Source organism: Mugil cephalus, chromosome 11 (assembly GCF_022458985.1).
Source record: "Mugil cephalus isolate CIBA_MC_2020 chromosome 11, CIBA_Mcephalus_1.1, whole genome shotgun sequence".
NCBI lineage: Eukaryota > Metazoa > Chordata > Actinopteri > Mugiliformes > Mugilidae > Mugil > Mugil cephalus.
Genome location: NC_061780.1, coordinates 15770034 through 15790957, shown reverse-complemented (window position 1 = coordinate 15790957; position 20924 = coordinate 15770034). Strand labels below are relative to the sequence as shown.

General features: G+C 43.9%; 1 protein-coding gene across 5 annotated transcripts in view; it reads right to left on the bottom strand.

Moving 5' to 3' along the window:
- Positions 1 to 308: 308 nt before the first annotated feature.
- grb10b (growth factor receptor-bound protein 10b) overlaps positions 309 to 20924 on the bottom strand; it is a 59263-nt gene continuing 38647 nt past the window's right edge. For 3 of the 5 annotated variants that reach the window (XM_047598325.1, XM_047598329.1, XM_047598327.1), the window contains 12 exons: positions 12671 to 12827; positions 8463 to 8578; positions 7975 to 8049; positions 6297 to 6434; positions 5973 to 6083; positions 5561 to 5659; positions 5295 to 5372; positions 5013 to 5129; positions 4497 to 4563; positions 4289 to 4376; positions 4055 to 4148; positions 309 to 3845 (listed from right to left, as the gene is read on the bottom strand). In XM_047598325.1, the coding sequence (XP_047454281.1) occupies positions 3699 to 3845; positions 4055 to 4148; positions 4289 to 4376; positions 4497 to 4563; positions 5013 to 5129; positions 5295 to 5372; positions 5561 to 5659; positions 5973 to 6083; positions 6297 to 6434; positions 7975 to 8049; positions 8463 to 8578; positions 12671 to 12827 (1287 nt within the window). In that variant the 3' untranslated portion in view covers positions 309 to 3698. The remainder of the gene's footprint in view (positions 3846 to 4054; positions 4149 to 4288; positions 4377 to 4496; positions 4564 to 5012; positions 5130 to 5294; positions 5373 to 5560; positions 5660 to 5972; positions 6084 to 6296; positions 6435 to 7974; positions 8050 to 8462; positions 8579 to 12670; positions 12828 to 20924) is intronic. The other 2 variants (XM_047598326.1, XM_047598330.1) reach the window with 1 other exon arrangement.

Below are 20924 nucleotides of genomic sequence, written 5' to 3'. Positions count from 1 at the left end.
ATATATTTTTTTTTCAAGTAATCACAACTAGCAGATGGTTGGTGCACAAAATGGAGAAAAGTTAACAATTCCCAGCTTAATGAAACTAAAATATTCCTGTACATGGAGGTCATCATCATCATCATCTTAATCATCATCATCATCATCATCATCATCATCCTGTACGCGAAGTGTCTTGATGGACCAGTAGTTTTTTAACGTGCTCCAAGTCAGCCCTGAGCAACACGGTTACATTCATATCAGTAAGGTGTAAAAATGTGGATATGCAAACACACCTTATTGTTTATTTCTCCTCTATTTGAATTGACTTTTTCTTTTTTTTTCTTCTATTTTTTTTTCTTTTTTTTTTTGCTTACAGAATAAAAGTTAAATCCTGCAACGGCTGATATGCATACATAAAACTCCACCTTCCAAAGCTACCTGACCTGTCTCTCATGTGACACGTTACTACATTTCACAAAAGACAAAAAAAAAAAGAAAAAAAAAAGACAGAAGTTAGATGGGGAGTTTGAGTGCAGAACAACATGTCAGTGATGCCTCAGCAGCTTAAGACTCCTGATCCACATTCATGCAGTTGGTGAAACACATTGGTTAAAGCAATGAAAAGTACTTTAACAATGGTGCTCTGAGTTCCTTGTTGCAGTTTTAGGGGTATAAATTAGACAATGCATCACTGTATCTTTAGGATAGTTTTTGTTGTTGTTGTTGTTGTTAGAATCTAAGAGTCTATCTTAGATTTTAAATTTCTATATGTGAGTCTGCAAGACAGGATGTTCAAGAAGCGAATTATGAGAATGCAGAGGATTACTTGACCAAAGCATTTGCAGGTTTATAGCTGAAACCTGTCTTTGCGTTTCCCTATTTTAGGTCACCACAAGCTGGCGATGATGAGAAAATTATTAGCATTTATGGTTAGATATAGTTTTTTTTTTTCCTTTCTTTTTTTCCAACTAATTTATGAGAAATCAGAGCAGTAATTAAGTTAATAATCAATTTAGTGGCCAATGCTTTGGGAAAAACCTGGTATTTTCTTATTTTTTTTATCCTCTATTGGAATGACAACGTTAACACTACGGATGCCAGTGTGCTTTAAACATCACTTCATAACAAGTGTTGATGATGACAAAATTATTTCTGAATAATCAAAACAAACAGAAAAAAAAAAAGAAAAGATAAACATCAATAGCGGCTATCTCATTACAATGATTATAATAATAATCACACCGGTCAAATCATTTCATGGTAATGACAAGAGAAAACTGTACAGAACAGCGCTGAGGAAAAAAAAAAAAGAAGAAGAAGACATCTAAAATTTTCAAGTAATCAGTCACATCCAGATAAATAAATACATTTAGCTGCAACAATTAAAAAAATAACAAACAAAAGAAAAGAGTCATTGCATCGTTTTTTTGTTTTTTTTTTCTGATAAATAATGCTGACCATGCACAGTGTCAATAGTAGTGCTGCTATTCTGCATCTCAAGATAATTAATAAACCGTGAGACAGTCTCCCGGTAAATTAAAATGGCTGTGGATGACGGGTAGCCTAAACAAAGCTACCACCAAACGTTGGGCTAACACATGTTGAGAAATTTCAGATGTACAAATGCAAAGACACCAACAACGAAAACTGCCGTGTGCGGGGGAGACGTTTCACCAAGGGGAGGTCCTGAACCTATTTCATTGGCATTGGCTTTTAGCATCCTTATGAGAATTTGAGTAATTTTTTTGAGAATTTCCCACCGTGTCAGACATGTAAGAGGACGACAGCATCAATTCGACATGAAAACTGACCAATCTAAAGACACAGCGCTGACACCGTCCTCTCGCTGTGGTTAATTACAGGAGCTCCACTGCAGATGTGCCCTACGGTATATTCAGACTTTTATTACTAACATGCTGTCTGGGACAAAAAATGAGCACAACACGCACTCCCTGTGCTCTCAGTCTGATGATCTCGTTATCGCCACTCGAAGACAAATAATCACGTACGGGTCAGTAAACCCAAATGAAGGGAAAAATAATCCGAACGGGCATGTTTAAAGTATGATTTCCAGTTTTTTGACGCCCGTTTTCATTTAATCCAACAGCAGGTTCGTGAAAATGCGACTGAAAAGAAGGAGATCCGTGTGTCACTTGTTTAGAATAGTGTCACAAACTTCTCTCCTTCACACACATGTTATCCGTACCGCAGCGGTAGCTAGCTTCAATACGGTGACAATGCGTTACTGTAAAATGGATCCGGTTTGTTAACAAGTACTTCCAGGCAGAAAAAGGCCACATTATATGGAATGTAATGCACAGTGAGTCTAGCACACTAAACCACACATGTATGTTTGACAGCATCTCACTGACTTCCAACAGGCAGGAGGTCTATGTAATTATAATAAAATACATGAAGATCAGGGGCTGATGTTCCCCACTGGATCCACTGCATCGCTGGGCTGAACGTCTTTGATAAATTATAATATAGATTTCGTTTTCGCTTGTTTCGACAGTTATTTGGATACAACTCTAGAAGGAAATGCTAGTGGTTATCCTTCCCTGTGCTGTGAGGAGGAGAATCAGACAGAAAAATAAGGTACTCACGGTACACATTATTATGCATTGGACTGTAATTAAGTAAAATGGATAATCCCGCTGCATGTATCTGCAAATACCTCCTCTGTACCCGAATTACATTTCGCCATTACAGTCAACAAATGCTGAATTGTTCTAGCTTTTTTTTTTTGTCCTTGTTTCTTTACCCTGAATGACACCGTGCTTCGCTTAATATGCAATTTTGTTTTTGTGGCAGTCGCCCGGGAAATACGTGACGAGTAGCTTATATGTACGACGAAGAGCTGCAAATATCCAGGAAGCAGACTCATTAAAGAGAATATTGCCAACGACAGATAACTGCAATCGATGCGTCGCGAAGGAGGAAACCCTGCGAGATCAGAGACGAGCAAACAGACTGCAGATGTGGTTGATGCAGATAGTTGTTTTGTCTTGTATTGTCCACGGAATACTCTGTTTCAACCGCTCCGTTCCTGCGTCTCCCAAGTTTTCACCCGGACATGTCCATGCATGCCTACGACACTAGAGGGCAGTGGCGACGCGCCAGTGGAGAAGACATGCGCTGTGAAAGGCCACACCCACTTCAATGAGTATAAAACTAAGAGACAGGAAGATCTCTATCTAGCTACGGCGTTTTCTTTGAGGACGTGTGATAAAAAGTTTGAACGAGACCACTGTTCGTCAGCTGAAAGCAGAGCGGTCCAAACGAAAGCTTGGGCTCTCCTGCTGATTGTCCAGTTGAAGGGAAATACAGTCATATCCTTGAGCTGTGCGATGTTACCTTAAGGGGTCCGTGCCTATTATCGGTGGCAACATTGTGGAAGATCCTGCACCAGCGTTGACGCAGACGGCAGTGTTCATCTCCTCCATCTCCTCTCCTCTCGAGCCTCAAGGGGCGAGTTGTGCGTCCGACTCCTCAGAGCTCCATGCAAATCGAGAGGGATCCAACAGGTCAGCAGTCTCCAGCGGACTCGCGACGAAACAGGACAACGAGCAACGACGCCAATCAATTCACCAGCTTCTTCTTACAGAGGCGCAAACAAAAAGAACCGATCGGCGGAAGGGTTCACTTTGTTTGGTTTGCGTTAGGCAGAGTCAGGTCAAGTGTTGGGGGTCGCGGGGTGAGATGAGCAGAAGACGTCATAAGGCCACGACGGTGCACGGGTGTTTGAGTCTACAAGGCAGCACTCCTCTGTTGAGTTGGTAGAACTCCACCAGCTGGATCAGGTCGGTGAATTTGGTGGCGCCGTCGTCAAGGCTGAAGAAGACTTGGCCATCCTCTTCACACTGGAGGTGACGGACATGAGACAAGAGTTAAAAAGGGGTTTGGGGCAGCGGTTCGCCTTCTGGGGTCGACATAGCTGATGTACAGATAACAGATGTCATTTCCTACAGATTTCTTCACACGTGAGACAACAAAAACCAGCAACATGAACGTTAAGGGTCTAGCTTATGCTCTACGGTCCCTAAAAGACTAAGTTGCCTGAATTGCTTACCGGTAGTATCTGGAAATGTTTGATTTTCTGGTGATGGCACAATGTGAGCACAAACGCCTTGGGGTTACTCTGGCTGACTCTCAGTAGAAACAACCTGAATTAAAAAAAAAAAAAAACAAACAAAAGGAACAAAGACACTGTGAGAAAGTCCCTGAAAAACACTGTGCTTGAATTATTATAGCTGCAAACAAAAAAAAACTATTGCGTGTATACAAAATGCTCTGGCTCACGTACCCGTCTACCTGTCCCTGTTGATGGATAATGCGATGGGACTCTTCTCTGGTCATCCTGCCGTGGAACCACAGCTGAGCTATGTGGATGACTGCAGAAAAAAAAAATACAATGCACATACATTAAAACACACACAATCATTTTGTAAAAGAAGAAAGGAAAGGAGAAAGAAAAAAAAAGTGCAAGAGAATTCAGTCATTTGAGCGTTTACCTGAGCTTAGTGAGGAGTGGTGTAGTGGACTGTGGGAACCTAATATGTTCATTCGTTGACTCCTCTTCTGAGAGAGATGCCACACAGAGACAACACAATGGGGATTAGTTAATGATCTCGTCACATGGCAGAAAAGATATACATATTACTGTATTTTAAACAATTTATTATATTATTGTAGTTGTTTTAAATCCTAACCTGCTGTAAAATAACTACTGAGTCCAAACAAGTGGATTCCAATATTTTGTTGAATTACAATGAAGTTAGAGCAGCAGAAAATTATAATGATCCACTGCAAGTAAAGTTGAATTACACTTAATTAAAATACGTAAACTAAATTTAAACTTAAATAAGAGTAAAGTTGGCGTTTCTTTCCTCTACATGAGTAAGCAAATGGATTTAATTAACATTTGTTTAAGGCAGTCCAAATCCATTAGTCTTTTTTTTTTCAGTGAACAGAAATCAACATTTTTTCCCTTCCTCCACCATAACAGAAAAACTGAGGTTGCGTCTCACCCTCCACGCATGTCCCTCCTCCATGGCAGCGCTCTGAGCTTCTACAGGGTTGTCAATCACCCTGCCTATCCTCCCTGAGAAATCCATGGCCACGAGGGAGTTCTCCGATACGCTCCGCTAGGGGGAGACAGAGATGCACGAAAGCGTCAAGCGCAGTGACACCACTGGTCAAACTGGTTCATCAGCTGTGTCTGCAGCATGTTGCATCGCCACAGTCAGTAATGTTTCAGCATCCTAATTTAATGTCCTTAGAGAGAATCTGAGGAGGAGAAGAAAACTTACCACAGGAGCTGAGAAGTGTGAAAGTAAGGTTTTTCTTTGCTGGGGAATCTTATAGTTCTGGTACAATATAATCCCATACTGTAAAAAAAAAAAGAAAGAAAAAAAAAAATTAATAAATAAAAAAAATGCACATCACAAATATATAACATAGAATACTTAATGAGCATTGTTTTTAATTCAAATTTCAACATCACAGTTTGCTGCAAGAAATCTCCATTCTTAGCCACGTTAAGATAAAGAAGGCTCGTCAAATATGTTTGAGTTACCTTAAAGAGTCTGAAGGCAGTCATCCAACAGGTTCTGCTCTGTTCGTCCTCAGCACACAGCATCCTCAGCTCCTTCATCTCCCCTCTGCCTTTATTGGGCTGCCAATCAATAGAACCACAGCGGAGATAATGTTTATTACACAATAATGCTTTGTTCTCATCATCACTCCCATTATTACTCCCAGTGCAATAAAAAAAAAAGAGTCGATAAGAATAAAAGGATAAACTGTTCAACTGCTGAGTTTATAATTTTCATAAACACAGCAATAAACCAGACTGGCTTGTCCATCAGCATTCAGACGTGCAGACGTCTTTCTACCTCAGCGGAGGACCGCGCAGGATATGAATCACTGCTCGTAACATTTCAGTATTTCATAATGAGATTATTCATCCCGAGTCATCCGAGGCTCACCTTGATGCAGAACTCGTACTCCGTGGGCGCACTGTGCTGCTTTTTGCCCGTGACGACAGTAAAGATGTTGCTGTCTTCTATGTCTGCTAGTAACTGTAGATGTCTGGGCTCCTGGAGACAGAAATAATTAATAAGTCAGGACATCACAGAGAGAGAGAGGGAGGGAGGGAGAGAGAGAGAGAGAGAGAGAGAGAGAGACGGCCCGGGGGGTACACTGACTGCACAGGGGCCGCCATCAAAAAAGGGCCAATTCTTTGAAGGTAATTACACTCAATCTGGAATATATTGTGCCCTGTGAGACGAAAAGATCAGAGTTGCCGTTACCTTTGAGGTTCCTTTTGTGGAGCAGTAGAGTCCCGAGCGCCGCAGGAACATGTAAACTTTCTTCCACGACTTCCTTCCCACCTCCTTCATATACAGATGCCCCTGGATTTCTGGACAGCTACTGGTGGCTAGGAAGTTCTGAAAGAGGGAGCAGGAAATACAAATAGTTATGAAGTGATTCGGCCCATGAGGTCAGTGACGGATTACATCTGAAGCCATTTGCCACCGCAACAACCAGAGACTGAGAGCTGCAGTGGATGGAATCTGTTGAGGCATTAAACACAAGCAGCACAGCAACGTTATGACCACTGAGAGGCGAAGTGAATATCGTTGAGCATCTTGTGATAATTGAGTGTTCTGCTTGGAAACTTTAACCTCCCCTCAACCTATAGGACCCAAAGGACTCCACAGGACACCCTGTCCATGAGTCACAACCGTTTTCGAGGCACAGGGGAGACCTACACAATATTAGGAAGGTGGTCATAATGTTATGCCTGAACGGTGTATGTGTGTTAGTATTTTTAGTTGAGACATTTAGCTTCTCGTGATATTTTATTAAAAAAAACTGTATAAAAAAACTACATAAACATGTGATGTTTTGCAAAGTGCCAATCATTTTGCTATTAGGAACCCTTAAAACCAGAGTTTCCATGTTTTCCATCGCACCATGAAGTGGCAGGTTAAGTTATCAAAGCCGATGCGGAATCTGTGGCTTGCGGCTGAGAGACAAACTGTTCCAGAGGACCGTTCGATATTCGAAGCACATGTTCCCCAGTGTTATGGAAACATCTCACAATGCATGAAGATTTTTCCAACATTTGCAGAGGCAGGCGTTCACACGCAACATTAATTCGAAAAGCTCCCTTTCCGAGGGGCTGCAGCCTTGACTGCCCTGCTTTGACATGTGCCTCTTGCATCTCGGCGAATATTGCAAACACCTGGATGGGCTCGGCCCGGGAGAGAGGGCCCCGGTTTGGAGGACGGCGCTCTGATGTGGTGCAACCGTCTCGCGTTTAGAAGAAGTCAAACACTGGGAATTCCTGACACGACTCACGCTCACCCTATTCATTTATTGACTTCTGTATGCGGAGCGCACCGTCCGTATGATCCGCACGGGAGTTAAAAGCTTTGGGTAGTGAGGAAAAAGGGATGGATTCCTCTTGGGGTTCCGTCTCTGACAGCTCCATTACATGATAAAGGGGAGCGCCAGACTGCATGTAAAGCCTTTAAACATTAAAACGCTAAAGCCTGAGCTTCTAAATAGAGAGAATCTTTTGTTTTGCCTTCTCCCATTGGAGGAATACGAGTCTTTCGTGAGAGTAGCACGTGGGGCGAAACAACACATCTGCGAGTTTGTGCAGCGCAAACACACGGTGGATAGGTAAGGAACTGTATGTTCTATTTCTGGTTGCCTAATTCCACCCCTCACAAGCGCCGGGCCTGCGGTGTGTGCACCGAGACAGTCATGTGTCAACAGGGGATCAACAGTAGTTATTACTGCAGGCTCTGACGAGACACGCTGTCTAAGGTCAGAGGTGATGTATGTCGGCTTGATTGTACAGTGCGCAGCAGGTGCTGACTCGGAGGTGAACCAAACCGGGTGCGTGTCAGGGAGCGGGGAGAGAATGAAATGGAGATATGTGCGCGCATACGCAGCGCGTGCGTGCGCCGTACGTACCTGAAGGAGCTGAGATGGCGGAATCGTATGGTTGGTTTCCTGGCACCACGCAACCATGTGCTCTGGGAAAAATGTCTGGTGGACGAGAAGGTGGAGACAGGCAGAGAATGTCAGCAACTGTGACAATAATTATAGGGTAGGAATTTGTGACAGAAGGAGACGCGTCATGCAAATTTCATTAGGTACAGTCAGCTGTCATTATATTTCACAAGACACATTGTCAAGGAACATGTGCAGGATAAACACCACTACTTCAGACGAATTCCTCAGCGGCCTAGCCTTTCAGCGACTGCAGTTTAACAGCATTACAGAATATCTAAAAAAAAATACTCACAGTGCACACCATAAAAATGTAAAAGTCACTGACTCTGGCGTGCTGTCGCCGTAGGACCGTTTTTTTTTTTTTTTTATTTTATGGGCAAATAACATATATCAACAGGAGACATCGGCGGTGACAGGTAAAGAAATGTGTAAGAAAAAGCAATTACCAGGGGGTTTCTGAAGAATTCATATTTGGCATAGTTCTTCCTGAAGAGGAATCTACCGTCGCTGTTCATAGTGGCCTGGACCTGAACCACCAGCTCGTGATCTTCTAGACAGCGCTCTGAGAGGAGACAGAAAAGAGAGGCGAATGAGCTCTGTGTTCCCATGAAATGATGCGAATATCTGACCAGAATAAGGTTAAAATAATTTTTCTTCAAAGGAAAAAAGTTGCACACGTCAAAACGAAACCTTTTTAGATTTCCTGTGAATCAGAAACAGAAAGTGTGGAAGAGCGTAATAATGAAACCAGAAGGAAAAGTAAAAACGACCCTGTCTGCTATTTGGTTCGAATTTGAGCCAAGTTTTACTTACTTAACAGCGATAAAAATGTGGACATTTCAAGTTTCAAGCGTACACACAGCAGTTACATATCATATCCAGTTACACACATTTGCACTGTGCAGCTATGTCGTGACACAGATTTAAAGGACGTATGATGAAGAGTGTGACCGCAAATGTCCCCGCGACTAATGAATTGAATGATGTTGTTAAGTTATCCTTGGTTTTTATTGAACATGCTCAGCGGCCTAAAATGATCTGCAGTTGCAGGCTGGATTTGTGCTCAACTAACCAGCTGTGACTGATACAGAGGCCAAGGCCTTTTGGCGTGAGGAAAAAAAAAAAAAAGAAAGAAGAAGCTGTGATTCAACTTAAAAAAAAAAGTGTCCTTGTATGAATGTGGTCAGAGGTCCCGGTGATTTATGTTCCCTGACTCTGACGTTGACACCGGACATGAGTCAGTCAGCTCCAACAGCCTCACAAGTTCTGTCATGCCTTTAATAAAAGACATCCTTTCTTCCTCAGTACATTAAATTAAATTCCGTGACGTACTTCAAGTTTTGCAACACTAGTGGTCTGCTTTGTTTTTGGGGTAAAAAAGTGGAGAAGCCTGCTCTGTCTCCAATTATCTTCTCATTTCGCGTGCCCCCTCCTCCTCCTCCTCTTCACCTCTCCTCTGTCACAACCTCCTCGCACCGTCACGACTCATCCTGTGCTTTCCCGTCTCGCGCCGTCCGGTGTCTGATGAGTCACCCATGTTCGTGACCGTGACTCACCCTGGCAGCTCTACCTCGCTGGCTCCGTAGCTGCCGACCTTAGCGGGCTGACGAGCGGAGGTCACTTATCTATAAAGGGCTGTTTCATCCCATGCAGCGGCGTGCGGGAATAGGCCGCACTGTTCAAACGGCGTATTGTTCTGGGACTCTCTGAAACTTTTATTCTCGTCGGCCGCACAACCACATGTGCACGCATTAAGGAGCGCGGCGCTCACACCCTGTGATACTTTCACACACTAGATTTGGTAAAATGTTGTGTTCCAGGGGTGTACTTAAAGACTTTTGGGTGTAGGCAACAGTCACTTAAATATATATACTGGCTCTCAAAAGACATGCAATTTTCAGATATTTATCAATACTCTTGATATGATGCAAAAATCTGTGTTTCAAATGACTAACTACATGAACACATCTCTGGTTTTCTGGTGGGTACTACAGAAGAGCTATAGAAAATTAATACTTAATGAAAAAGTAATTGTAATTACAGCTTGATCACAACTGTGCATCTTACCTTAACCCTAACCCTAATCCTAACCCTAACCCTGTGGGCCAGAAGTAGCCAACCAGATGGCCTAATCTGGCCAGCAGTAGCATGAATTTGCAAAGTATGAAAATTACATAGAAAAGAAGGCAATTCTTCAATGAAAATAACTGCTGCGCCTAATCTGTCCACTGTTTCAGACCCCTGCACTAAAACAAATGGGAAAAAAAAGTTATTGTTACTTGTTGGTTGTTATGCTGTTATCTTACTATATATGGCACATTGCACATATGCACTGCAGACAGCACACAGAGGGATAACAAATACCACGAAATCATGGCAGCGACTGGATATTTTTTTTCCCCCCAATAATTTTTGTCACCGTTACAAACGCGATCAGGAGCTTAATTATGATTAAAAATGCCCCCTTCACATCTCGTTTACCGAAACCCCTCAACGCTACATGCAGTCAGTCCAGATCTGAGAAGAATACAGTTGCAGCGCAGGAGCGCCAGAAAAAAAAAGAAAAAAAAGAAGAAGGGCTATAATAGAATAGAGTTACAGTGCTCCGAGCCAAAAGTGATGTCATTCACAACAAGGCGGCCTAACTGTATTTGGCAGCAGTGACGAGAAATGTAAGCAGATCATGATGGATGGTGAAATATTAGGTTAGAGCTTTGGGACCTGTACTTTGAATAATGCAATATACTTTGTAAAAGTTTCCTCACCTGACAACAGATCAGCCGGCACAATAATAATAATAAAAAAAAAGATATAAAAACGTGTATGACAAAATGCACTCACTTGACACACGATGTCAGTTGAAACGGCAGAAATGAAATGTTTTCACATGTGTTTTTCACTACGTCTCTCTCTCTCTCTGCAGCGCGTTTTTCACCAGCAGAGCTCTATATAAAATTACACCCCCGTCTCTCCCACGTCTGTTTAACTGTACAGACACGAGCAGAAAGCACAGGCTCAACTTGTCCTCCATAAGTGCTTTATAATCGCCCTCTCCTCAGGGGGAGGTTGGGTTTTTTTTTCACGTTCAGCTGGCCACAACTTTCCTAAGCTACTGTTACACACTGCCAGGTCTAGCACAGTTCTCACCCTTCTTAATGCAGCTACAAGTCAAAATACCTTGATTAGCCACTGGAGTCGGACGCATTGTCTTTTCTCATGTCACTCCGGTGCTACGTTATAACAGAGCTTACCCCAAAATCTGCGAAGGAATCCATCTGTAATTACTATCGACCAGTTCATTAAAATGCACTTGATAACATCCGTGGCATCATACTCGGTGCTCTACATAGAAGATGTTCCTAATTTGTAAGTGAATACAGCCATCATCGGTTTGACCTTTTTAAACTACATTAGCCGGGTCCCTTCCTGCAGGGAGTGCTTCTATTTTCAGGAGAGCGGCGCTAGTGGTATCACCACTGGTGAAAAAAAGGAAAAAGAAAAAAGAAGGCTTTTAATCTTTTCATCAATCATCACAACCCCCGACGTGCCATCTACGGCGCTGCATCTATGATGTCACCTAGAGGAGGAGGTAAAAAAAAAAAAAAAAAAAAGCAACAAAGGTTGCGCGACTTTATCTCCTAATCCATAACCATCCACTTTGACCTCTCCAGTAACGAAGGAAGGAAAAAAAAGTTTCGTAACACCTACTAGATAACAATATTTGTCAGCACGTAGCTAATAAGCCAATAATAACGAGCCCTGAACCGTCCCGGATTCCTCAATTTATTTCTTTGTCAGAAATACCTGCTTCGTAACAGTGACCTCAAACCGACTTGCCGGAGTTAAAAATATCAGGGTGTCAAATGCAACACTCCCGGCCGCTTTCACTATCCTCTGGACAAACTTTGCTCTCCACAAGCAGCAACATCACATGTAGGCCAGTGCAGACTGTGAAACGGATCATTTCATGCGTGTATTTTGAGCTCATTCTTCTTCGAGGATTCATATTCACACCTAAGCTGCGATATGCACGAGCTCCACATAACAGAACAATGCCGAGCTAATCTCAACACACCTTACTTTGTTAGCACAAGGTTTTATGGTCTCAGGATTATTCATCACCTTCCACCCCCTTGTCTCCCGTTCAGCGCCGAGTGTTATTTTCGTGATTCAGCCCTCTTTCAATCGTCTCTTCACCTTTCGGTCTTTTTTTTTTTTCATTTCGCTATTGAATCAAAAAAAAAATAAATAATCGCCCCGTCAGCACAAAAGTAGATCTGCGCCACTGAAACCCTCCGCACAGCCTCTGCGCTGCACTTGATTAGATCACTGGACTTTATGGTTCTCTGCGTGCATACGCCGCATAGTATGTGCATGCACTCATGCTTGAACGCATGCCTGCGTGAGAATATGCGCCTCGACTGTCTGCACAAGTACGCGGGCATGCATGCATGCATGCATACGGATGCACCTGTGTAAGTCAGCGATTGTGTTGCATGTCTCAGCCCACCCAAACGCCCATGATCTTTCTGTGTGGCCAAACGAGCGAGTGTGCGAGCGTCCATTCATGTATGTTCGTGGGTGCTTTTGTGTGTGTGTGTGTGTGTGTGTGTGTGTGAACAGCTTTTCAGGCCCGTGGGGCTCTGACCCTTACCTAGCCCTAGTAGCGGGTGGTGCTCAACAAGTGCCCAACTGTTGTCATCCACACAATGGCTTTTGTAAACCAGGAGCTGGCACAGGTCCCTGGCTGTCATGTCAGCTGGGATCTCCACAACTTTCCCCATGCCGTCTTCACTGAAGATCTTCACAATCTGAGAGGAGGGAGAAATAGCGGATTCGGTTAGAACAAACAGGGGTCACGCGAAAGGTGGTTTGATAAACCAGAGGAAATATTTGCATAGATTGATAGACCTTCAAAATAAGGTGTCAGTTTAAATGTTTAAAGCTTCTTTTTATGGTGACTCTAGAGAGAATACTAAGCTGTGATCGCCGCGTTTATCATTTTCTGATAATTTAGCCCTGGCGTACTATTTATCCTATAGCACTAGACCACACAAAGGCACGTAATTATAGCAGACAATTGGCAAAGACCGACAGTGAAGACCATGTAGCAATTGCTGTGTGATAAAGAAGCAAATACACTGTAGTGTATAACAAGCATGTGCTCTCGTGAACACAAAGACCAAATGAGTACATACAGCACTGTAGCTTAAAGGGAGGCAAGAATTGGGTTACCAATTATAGCTTATCAAGAAAATGTCTGTATCCAGAAATAACACGAGCATGAAGTACGCCGTCACGGCCAATCTCGCCAACTCAAATTCTTCTTTCATAACTTGAACCGGTTAATAATTAACAATCTTTCCCGCAATTTAAGACGTCGCTTCTATTGATAATCCAACAAATAAGCCACGATCAGTGCAGTCCAATCACGGTCCGGGAACGGTCAACATCCAGTGTGTCCACATACTGGATGTACGCTGTAGATAATCCTTTGTTTGACCACATAATTCATGAACCGCAGCTGCCACGGCTTATTGTGGTAAATCGACCTAAATTTACTTCCACTAAGTGTCCACAGGTTGTTTGTCAAGGGGACGCATCAACATTCGCACGACACACACACGGTATCTAATGGCCCGCAGAGGAAAATGGAGCAGGCTACTAAACCTGCAGAGGAATCCAGTCTTGACAGCCTACACAAGAATCCAGCCCACTAAACCTATACATGTAAAGTATGCGTACTTCCCACGTAGTAAATCACGACAAAGAAATTCTGTTCTCCCCCGAACCGGCTTGCAGCATCCCGGTTTTTGGACAAACTCGGCCCGAGGCGCTCTGCCTATCCAAAATGTTCCAACGTGAAAAACGGGGGAGCCTCAAATCTCTCACAGCTGCTGACGTACTGGACTCTTTCCTTTATTAATGTGCGCTCACATCTCGAACCGGACGAGCAGTCTTTTGGCTTCAAGGTATTTACGCGTTCCTGTTCCTTGTTTTGGGTTAAAAAATGTAAAAAAGCAGGAACACCGGAAGAAGAAGAAGAAGAAGAAGAAGAAGACACAAGGAGAGATAAGAGACAGAGAGAAAGCGGTCGTCTTACCTCCACGGCCCGCAATAGGCAGCAGTCCGGGGAACACGAAGGCATTTTTTTTTTTTTTTTTTTTTTTTTTTTGTGGAGCGAGCTCCCCAAACACTCACATACGCACCCTCGCTCACACACAGTCTCTAAGACAGAAAATCTTCTTCTTGTCCTGACTCCTCCAGCAAAGGAAAATGTGAATGCCGACAGTTGCAGTAGTGCTACCTGTCAGATAGCTAGTCCTTCAGTCTGTCTCTAGGCCGCCGGCTCTGTCAAAATAAAAAAGGAAAACGAAAAAAGAAAAAAAGAAAAAGAAGAACTGTCTGTGTGACAGATGTGTGTGCAGCGCACAGGACAGAGGCACAGAAACTGTCAGCGATCGGCGATCAGCAGGTATAGTACAGTGCTCCCGGTGCCGGTTGAGTCTGACAACTATCGTTCTTCCTCCTCTCCCCCTCTTTCCTTCTCTCTCTCTCTCTCTCTCTCTCTCTCTCCCTCCTTCTCTCGCTCCCCCTCACAAAGGGTTACAGCCTCAGCCACGGGCTCCGAGGCACTGAATCAAACCACACGCTCACCAACCAATCATAAAGCTGCAGCAAGCTGATGTAATCATTCCCACACAGACCTCGGCGCACACACACACACACACACACACACACATACACTCCCTGAGAGGCGCACAGGCTCTCCAGCAGACACACAGACGCACAGTCATGCACAGACACAACTTTTTTTTTTTTTTTTCAGACCCCTTCCAAGCTTCAGTTTCTTTTCAGGGCTCGAATGCGACGAGGGTTCATGTGAGAAGGGTGTGGGGCAGCGAGGAGGGACGTGCTGCGGGGGAGAGGGAAAGTTTGTCTTTGCCGCTGCTCTCGCCTCCAAGCTCACTCAGGAGCGAGGGGTCTGCCGGCTTGTGTGTTTTTCTCCTCTCTCTCGCCTCTCCTTCCCCTTGCCCTCCCAGCGTCCCTCCTTTCCCTCCTTTCCTCCCTTCCTGTGGCTTAACTTTGAACTCCCCAGTCGGATCTCTCTGTGCCTCTTACGGCAGCAGCAGGACTCATTACAGAGCAAATGAAATGAAACAAACCTGGAGCAGCACTTGAGCACTTCAACCTACGGCTCCTCCCCTGGTGGCTAGCTTTCGAGCCACCATTCTTTCTCTCTAATGTAAAAAAAAAAAAAAAAATGCCGGAGACTTTTGCACACATGCACACATACCCCCCCACCCACCCCTCTGGTTAACTCTGATATTTAATACAGCATTATACAGACAAAAGCTTTGACACACCCCGTCTGGGAGAGGCAGCTTTACGTTGTCCATGGAGTGTCTTTTTTTTTTTTTTCTCGCTTACTCAAGGAAATGGAGGGAATTTGTGCTTGTACGTGTGTGTGTGTGTGTGTGTGTGTGTGTGTGTAAGAGAGAGAGCTGAAATCCAGGAAAGTAAGATAAGTTCCACAGAAGAAAGGAGGAAATAGCGGTAAAAGAAAGTGGTGGCAGTTAGGGTGGTACGGCTACGGGGGAGAACTTTGGGGAAGGAAGTGAGTGTATGATTGCACATGCACAAAGGCACGTACGTGTGTGTGTGTGTGTGTGTGTGTGTGTGTGTGTAGGGGTGGTGGGGGTGGTGGGGGGTTAGGGAGAATCAGGAGACAGAGTGATGTGAGAAGCGAAGGGGAAAAAAGTGGAAAGCAAGAGAGAGGAAGAGCGAGGCAGTCTGGTGACACACTGCAGAAGAATGTGTAGTATGAATGCTTTCTACTGTTGACTGTATATCTAGCCTGCACAGCTGTGACTCCCACCCACCCCCTCATTGCCGCTGCACTCCCACGCACACACAGGCCGAGTCACGCTCACATGTCCACATCACAGTTCGTCAGCCAGGGAGGAAAACCACAGGAAGGCTGCATGGCGCATGGTGCAATAGCAGTTCCCAGGTACAATGACACAATTCTTCTTCTTCTTCTTCTTCTTCCAAAAAAATAGGTGAATCAGTTCATCAGCTGATTGTAGAGATACAAAGGCGATTTGGTCACAGTCCTTTCACATATAGAGGAAGGAGCCAGAGAATAAATTCAGGTTTGACATGAAAGGGTTCAATGGGTTCAGCGGCCATTCAACGCGTTAACTGCAGGATTATTATAATGCAGAGGTGGCGTCATGATTTTATTTGGCCACAGCCGAGAGTGAAGTGTTGACAGTCAAATCCAAAGTCAAGCGCCAAGCCCTTTTGTTTGTTCTGCTCTGTGGGATAGCAGGAACCTTTAGCTGCAACATGAACCTCCGGTAACCTTTACTGGAAAGGGACAAAAAGATCAACAAGATATTTTCGAGTTATATAAAGTAAACCTGGATGGAATCATCATCGATGCAGAGCATTAAGTCCTATTTAATTAAACACTGTTCGGTCCAGTTACAGTTTTCAGTCGGGTCGGCGTACCGGCGTCACGTGGAGTTTTCATGCGGGGTTTTATGTGCATGATTTGTAGCAAAGCTCGAGTCAATGGGTGACGAATGCTCAAAACTTCCAGTCAGACCAGAAAAAGCTCGTTCAAAGTTTGTATTATATGAACATAATGCACCAAGCAAGAGATGAAACTCGGAGGCCTCGATGATGGAGCGAGGGATCGGGGCGAACAGTAGACGTCTAAAAGTAATGACCTAGTAATAGGCTACGGCTACAGTAGCGGCATTAATCATCAGAAATGCACCTCTTCGTCACATCATAAAAACCACCGTCTACGGCTGTGTCATATGACTGCAAGAATAAGGTGATACTCGTCAGCTGAGAGAGCGCAGGAGCTCAGATCTCCAAATGAAGGCAAAGATCAAATCAAACGACCACATGCATAACGATTTGGACGGGAGCTGATGCCTCAAAGATTCTCTCAAAGAAAGAAAGAGAGAGAGAGAGAGAAAGAGAGGGGGAGAGAATGGAGGAGCTGAGCCTCTCAACTTCTCTGATGACTCAGGTCTGATAACTGCCCCGTGATGTAATCCCTCTGGGAGAGACTGAAAGCCTCAGGCAACGCACACACTCCATCAGACACACAGGCACCTAGATGAGCTCACTTACGCATGCACATCGTAAGACACGCAGCCACGCATTACATGGAGCATATGCAGTGTACATTTTTTAATATATTATCATTTGTGCACACAGGGAACCTCCCACGGGCACACATACAGATACAGCCAGACAGAAACTAGATGAGCGCAATTAGACAAAGAGAAACTGAAGTGTGTACACAAGCGTGTGTGTGCACGCCCAGGAGCTAACACGCAAACACACATCAATGTCTCCAAGAATTGTCCGCTGGTCTAAAAATAGTTCCACTGGTGTTACGTACACCTTACAAGCCATTACATCAGATAGGAGTTACTAAAAGACTATTATCCATTAGGCATGCAAGCCCGCACACACATTAGAATCCATTACATGGGCCACAGTGGGACGAAAAAAAAAAAAAGCAGGCAACCTGGATAACGGGCTGTATACGTGACACAGATCAGTGAAACCAGCAGAAAAAGAATGTCAGGAAAAAGTCCAAACCACAGTTACAGAGAGTCCACCAGGTCGACCAGCTCCCATGTCTGCTCTTCCTGGAACACTGAGAGCAAGAGGGGAATTCTTTTAGTTTCATCTCATTGGGGACTTTTTGTGCTCCGAGTTAAGCCTTCAGGCTTTGTGCAATCATGGCTTCCTCTAACCTTAACCACAGCCCTTAAATTAACCTTAGACATGTACTGTGTATCAACGTCAGATTGGCTGAGGGTTAAAAAAATAAATAAATAAAAAATGGAAAAAAACAGTGCAGTCCATGTGATTAATTAATATGGGGGTTAGTAATGGAATAGCTGTGTTTGATTTAATTACTAAGATATGACAATAAATGACTGATCCTGAGCGGGCTGCATGGAAATACGTGTTTTAACATTTAAAAGCATGTATGAAATGTTAGAGTGCTGAAGTAAGAAATTACTCCAGAGTTTGAACCGCAATGGAGAAGATGCATAAACATTTTCAGATCAGTTCAGCTTTATTTTTTCCCCCAAACCAATGTATTTACCAAAGCTTTTCTCACACAACTATTTACTTGTCATCTGCAGCTTTACAGAGGTCTGCAACACTGTCAACATATAGCCATATCTGCCCTGTATTTTTCCAGTAAGGCTGTGGCCACTGATAGGCTGAATTGGCTGACCCACCCAAGCTCCATATTCCCACTAACAAGTACCCTTTATAAAGCCCCTCTGACTGTAATACGGAGCTGTGTGTGGTCTGAGCTGATCCGAGAAACTAACATCCGGATGATGAGATGGAGACACAAAAACCTGAATGAGCCTGGGACAATTGGCTGTCCCAGTACAGCGCCTGTAGTCAGCAGGAGTGGGAGGCACTAGCCAAGAAAACTCTGCTGACTCATGAGGAAGGGGGACAGTGTACTGCCCCTTGTCATCCAATTACTGCACCAAATTAAGACCCAAGATACAGAGGTCTGGTTGGCCCCGGCGGAGCAAAGGAAGGCAGGGGAAGGGCGCAGAAAAGAAGCCAAGGGAGAGATGGAGGGACGATAGATCGAGAAAATGTACAGAGAGGAACAAAAGAAGAAAAGACTCCCAGCGCACACTGACAATACAGAGTCACGTACAGTGGCAAGCTGCCATCTGTGCTGCCGTGCATCAGACCATACACAGTATACTGAGCCGTTAGTTCACCCACAGAGGCTGCTCTGTCCGTAAACAATGGCGTCTTAACGCCCACTCATACTCGCAAACTCGAAAGTTGGAAGATTTTGGAAGTGCGTGCAGTCAAATTTAATTAGCAATGCAGCTCATTTAATGCAAACTGAAATGACACATTTGGACAGGCCATAAATAATAATTAACATTGATCATTGATCATATTAAGCATTTGAATACAAATGTGTCTAATACGAATTAGACACATTTCAAAATGTCTGCAGACTCTGGAAATGATCAGTAGAAGTTCGTTTTAAATTAAAATGACATGCTATAGCTATTTGGTTGAAAGGTACAACCTATGTTTGGAAGCTTAGCCTGCATTTGCACATGCAAAGTGTATAGCAACACAATCTTTCCAAAGGCCGTCTCGGCGGGCGCTGCATGAACAGTCTCTCTTCTATTTACTGTCACTACCCGCTGAGAAGCTCCGCACACAGAGGCCAAATATTTTGCCAATAAGAGTGAAAGTGGGAGCGGATGCTTAATTGTGCACCAAGGACGATTGCCAGCGAAGCCTGGGCAGAAAATGTACATTCAGCACGCTGCAGATTTGGAGCCGCCGTCCAATTACGGCAGCAAATTGTAATTTGGCAAAACAGCACTTGACATCCCGGGTAAGACTTTGGCAACAAACTGGAAATGGTCCACTTGTTGTCAGGCTGACCTGTAGCCTTGGTCCAAGCTAACAACAGGGTGATATTTTATTTCTTATATTTACATTTTTATCAGATTTCTGTCGATATATACAACAAAGAAACAAGTTGTGATTAAAATGACGAATAATACGATGAGTAGCAAAAAGTACCAAAAGTAAAAGGAAGACGTAGAAAGAAATCTTATACTTGAAGAGGTGCCTTTGTTGCATAAGCGTAAAAAAAACAAGGACTAATCGGATCGCAGGCGAGAACAAACAGTCATCTCTTATTCATAGGAACCACAGTACGTGTCTCCGTTCTGGATAAATTGTCCTCAATAATGGAGAGTTTTCTCTGGAGATGTCCAGATCACAGAGTTTTCTGTGTGTCACTCTCTCTTTCTCTGCCACTTTGCCAGCTCTTTGGCTCAGTCTGTTGCAGTTCGTTGACGGGATCCTTTAGTCTTTTTCTAAAAACTACCAGTCACAACAAAAAAGAAAAGAAAAAGGGGGCATGGTTTCATTTATTTCGTTCAGATCAGTAACGAGAGCATGTCTGCAAATTGAAGACGTCGTTTGCCCTTTTGTCTTGTGACTCTCCTTGATCTGACATTCAGTGGCAGCAGATATGATCATTTCTGTGGTAATCTGATTAATTTGTTACGTGAAAGAATGAATGGCTCTATGTAATGAATTACTGCTAGGAGGGCGCTTGCTTAATTAAGTTATCTGTTTTATTAGCCTCTCATTTCTCACTTTCTCTCCCGCATTTCTGCTCGTTCCTGGTTGCTCCCTCCTTTTCTGCCTTTTCACGGCCGAAATCTGAGCTGTCCTACTTTCCGCAGACAGCGACATAGAGAGGGAGAGAGAGAAGCAGGGGGAAAGCAAAGAGAGGAGAAAACGCAGTCTCCATGACCTACATGAGTCCCAACAGCTCTGTACAGCTTGGGCCAGATGAAATACCTACAGGCAGCAACGCTTAGCCGTGCACAGACAACCCAACGCATGCACACTTTTGGGTGTGCAACAACCCGTGCTTAAAAAGGCGCCCTGTGTTATCCAAAAACCCTGAGCTAGGTGTCATGTTACGTTTTATCATCATGCAACAATGAGTAAAACTGGATTTGTATTTGTGCGCTTTGACGCTTAGTCGAACACAAAACAGGGCACCAGAGTAGAGCGCCAAAACCATGAGGGATCCCCATTAGCTGCTGGTAAAAAAGCACCTCGCCCTTTTAGTTGGCAGAAATTTGGGTCTTCTAATCTTACACCGGCTCCCTTCTGGGACGAGGTGTGAAGGATGGACAGTTAAAGGCGCATCATCCAATAGTGCCTGGGTGGTCCTGTCATGATACCACAAAAAGGCATTCATTTAGTTACATATAATATAGGACGGAACAAAGGAAATTAATTAATATTAACTGTATCCAAACGGAGAATTCCTCATTAAA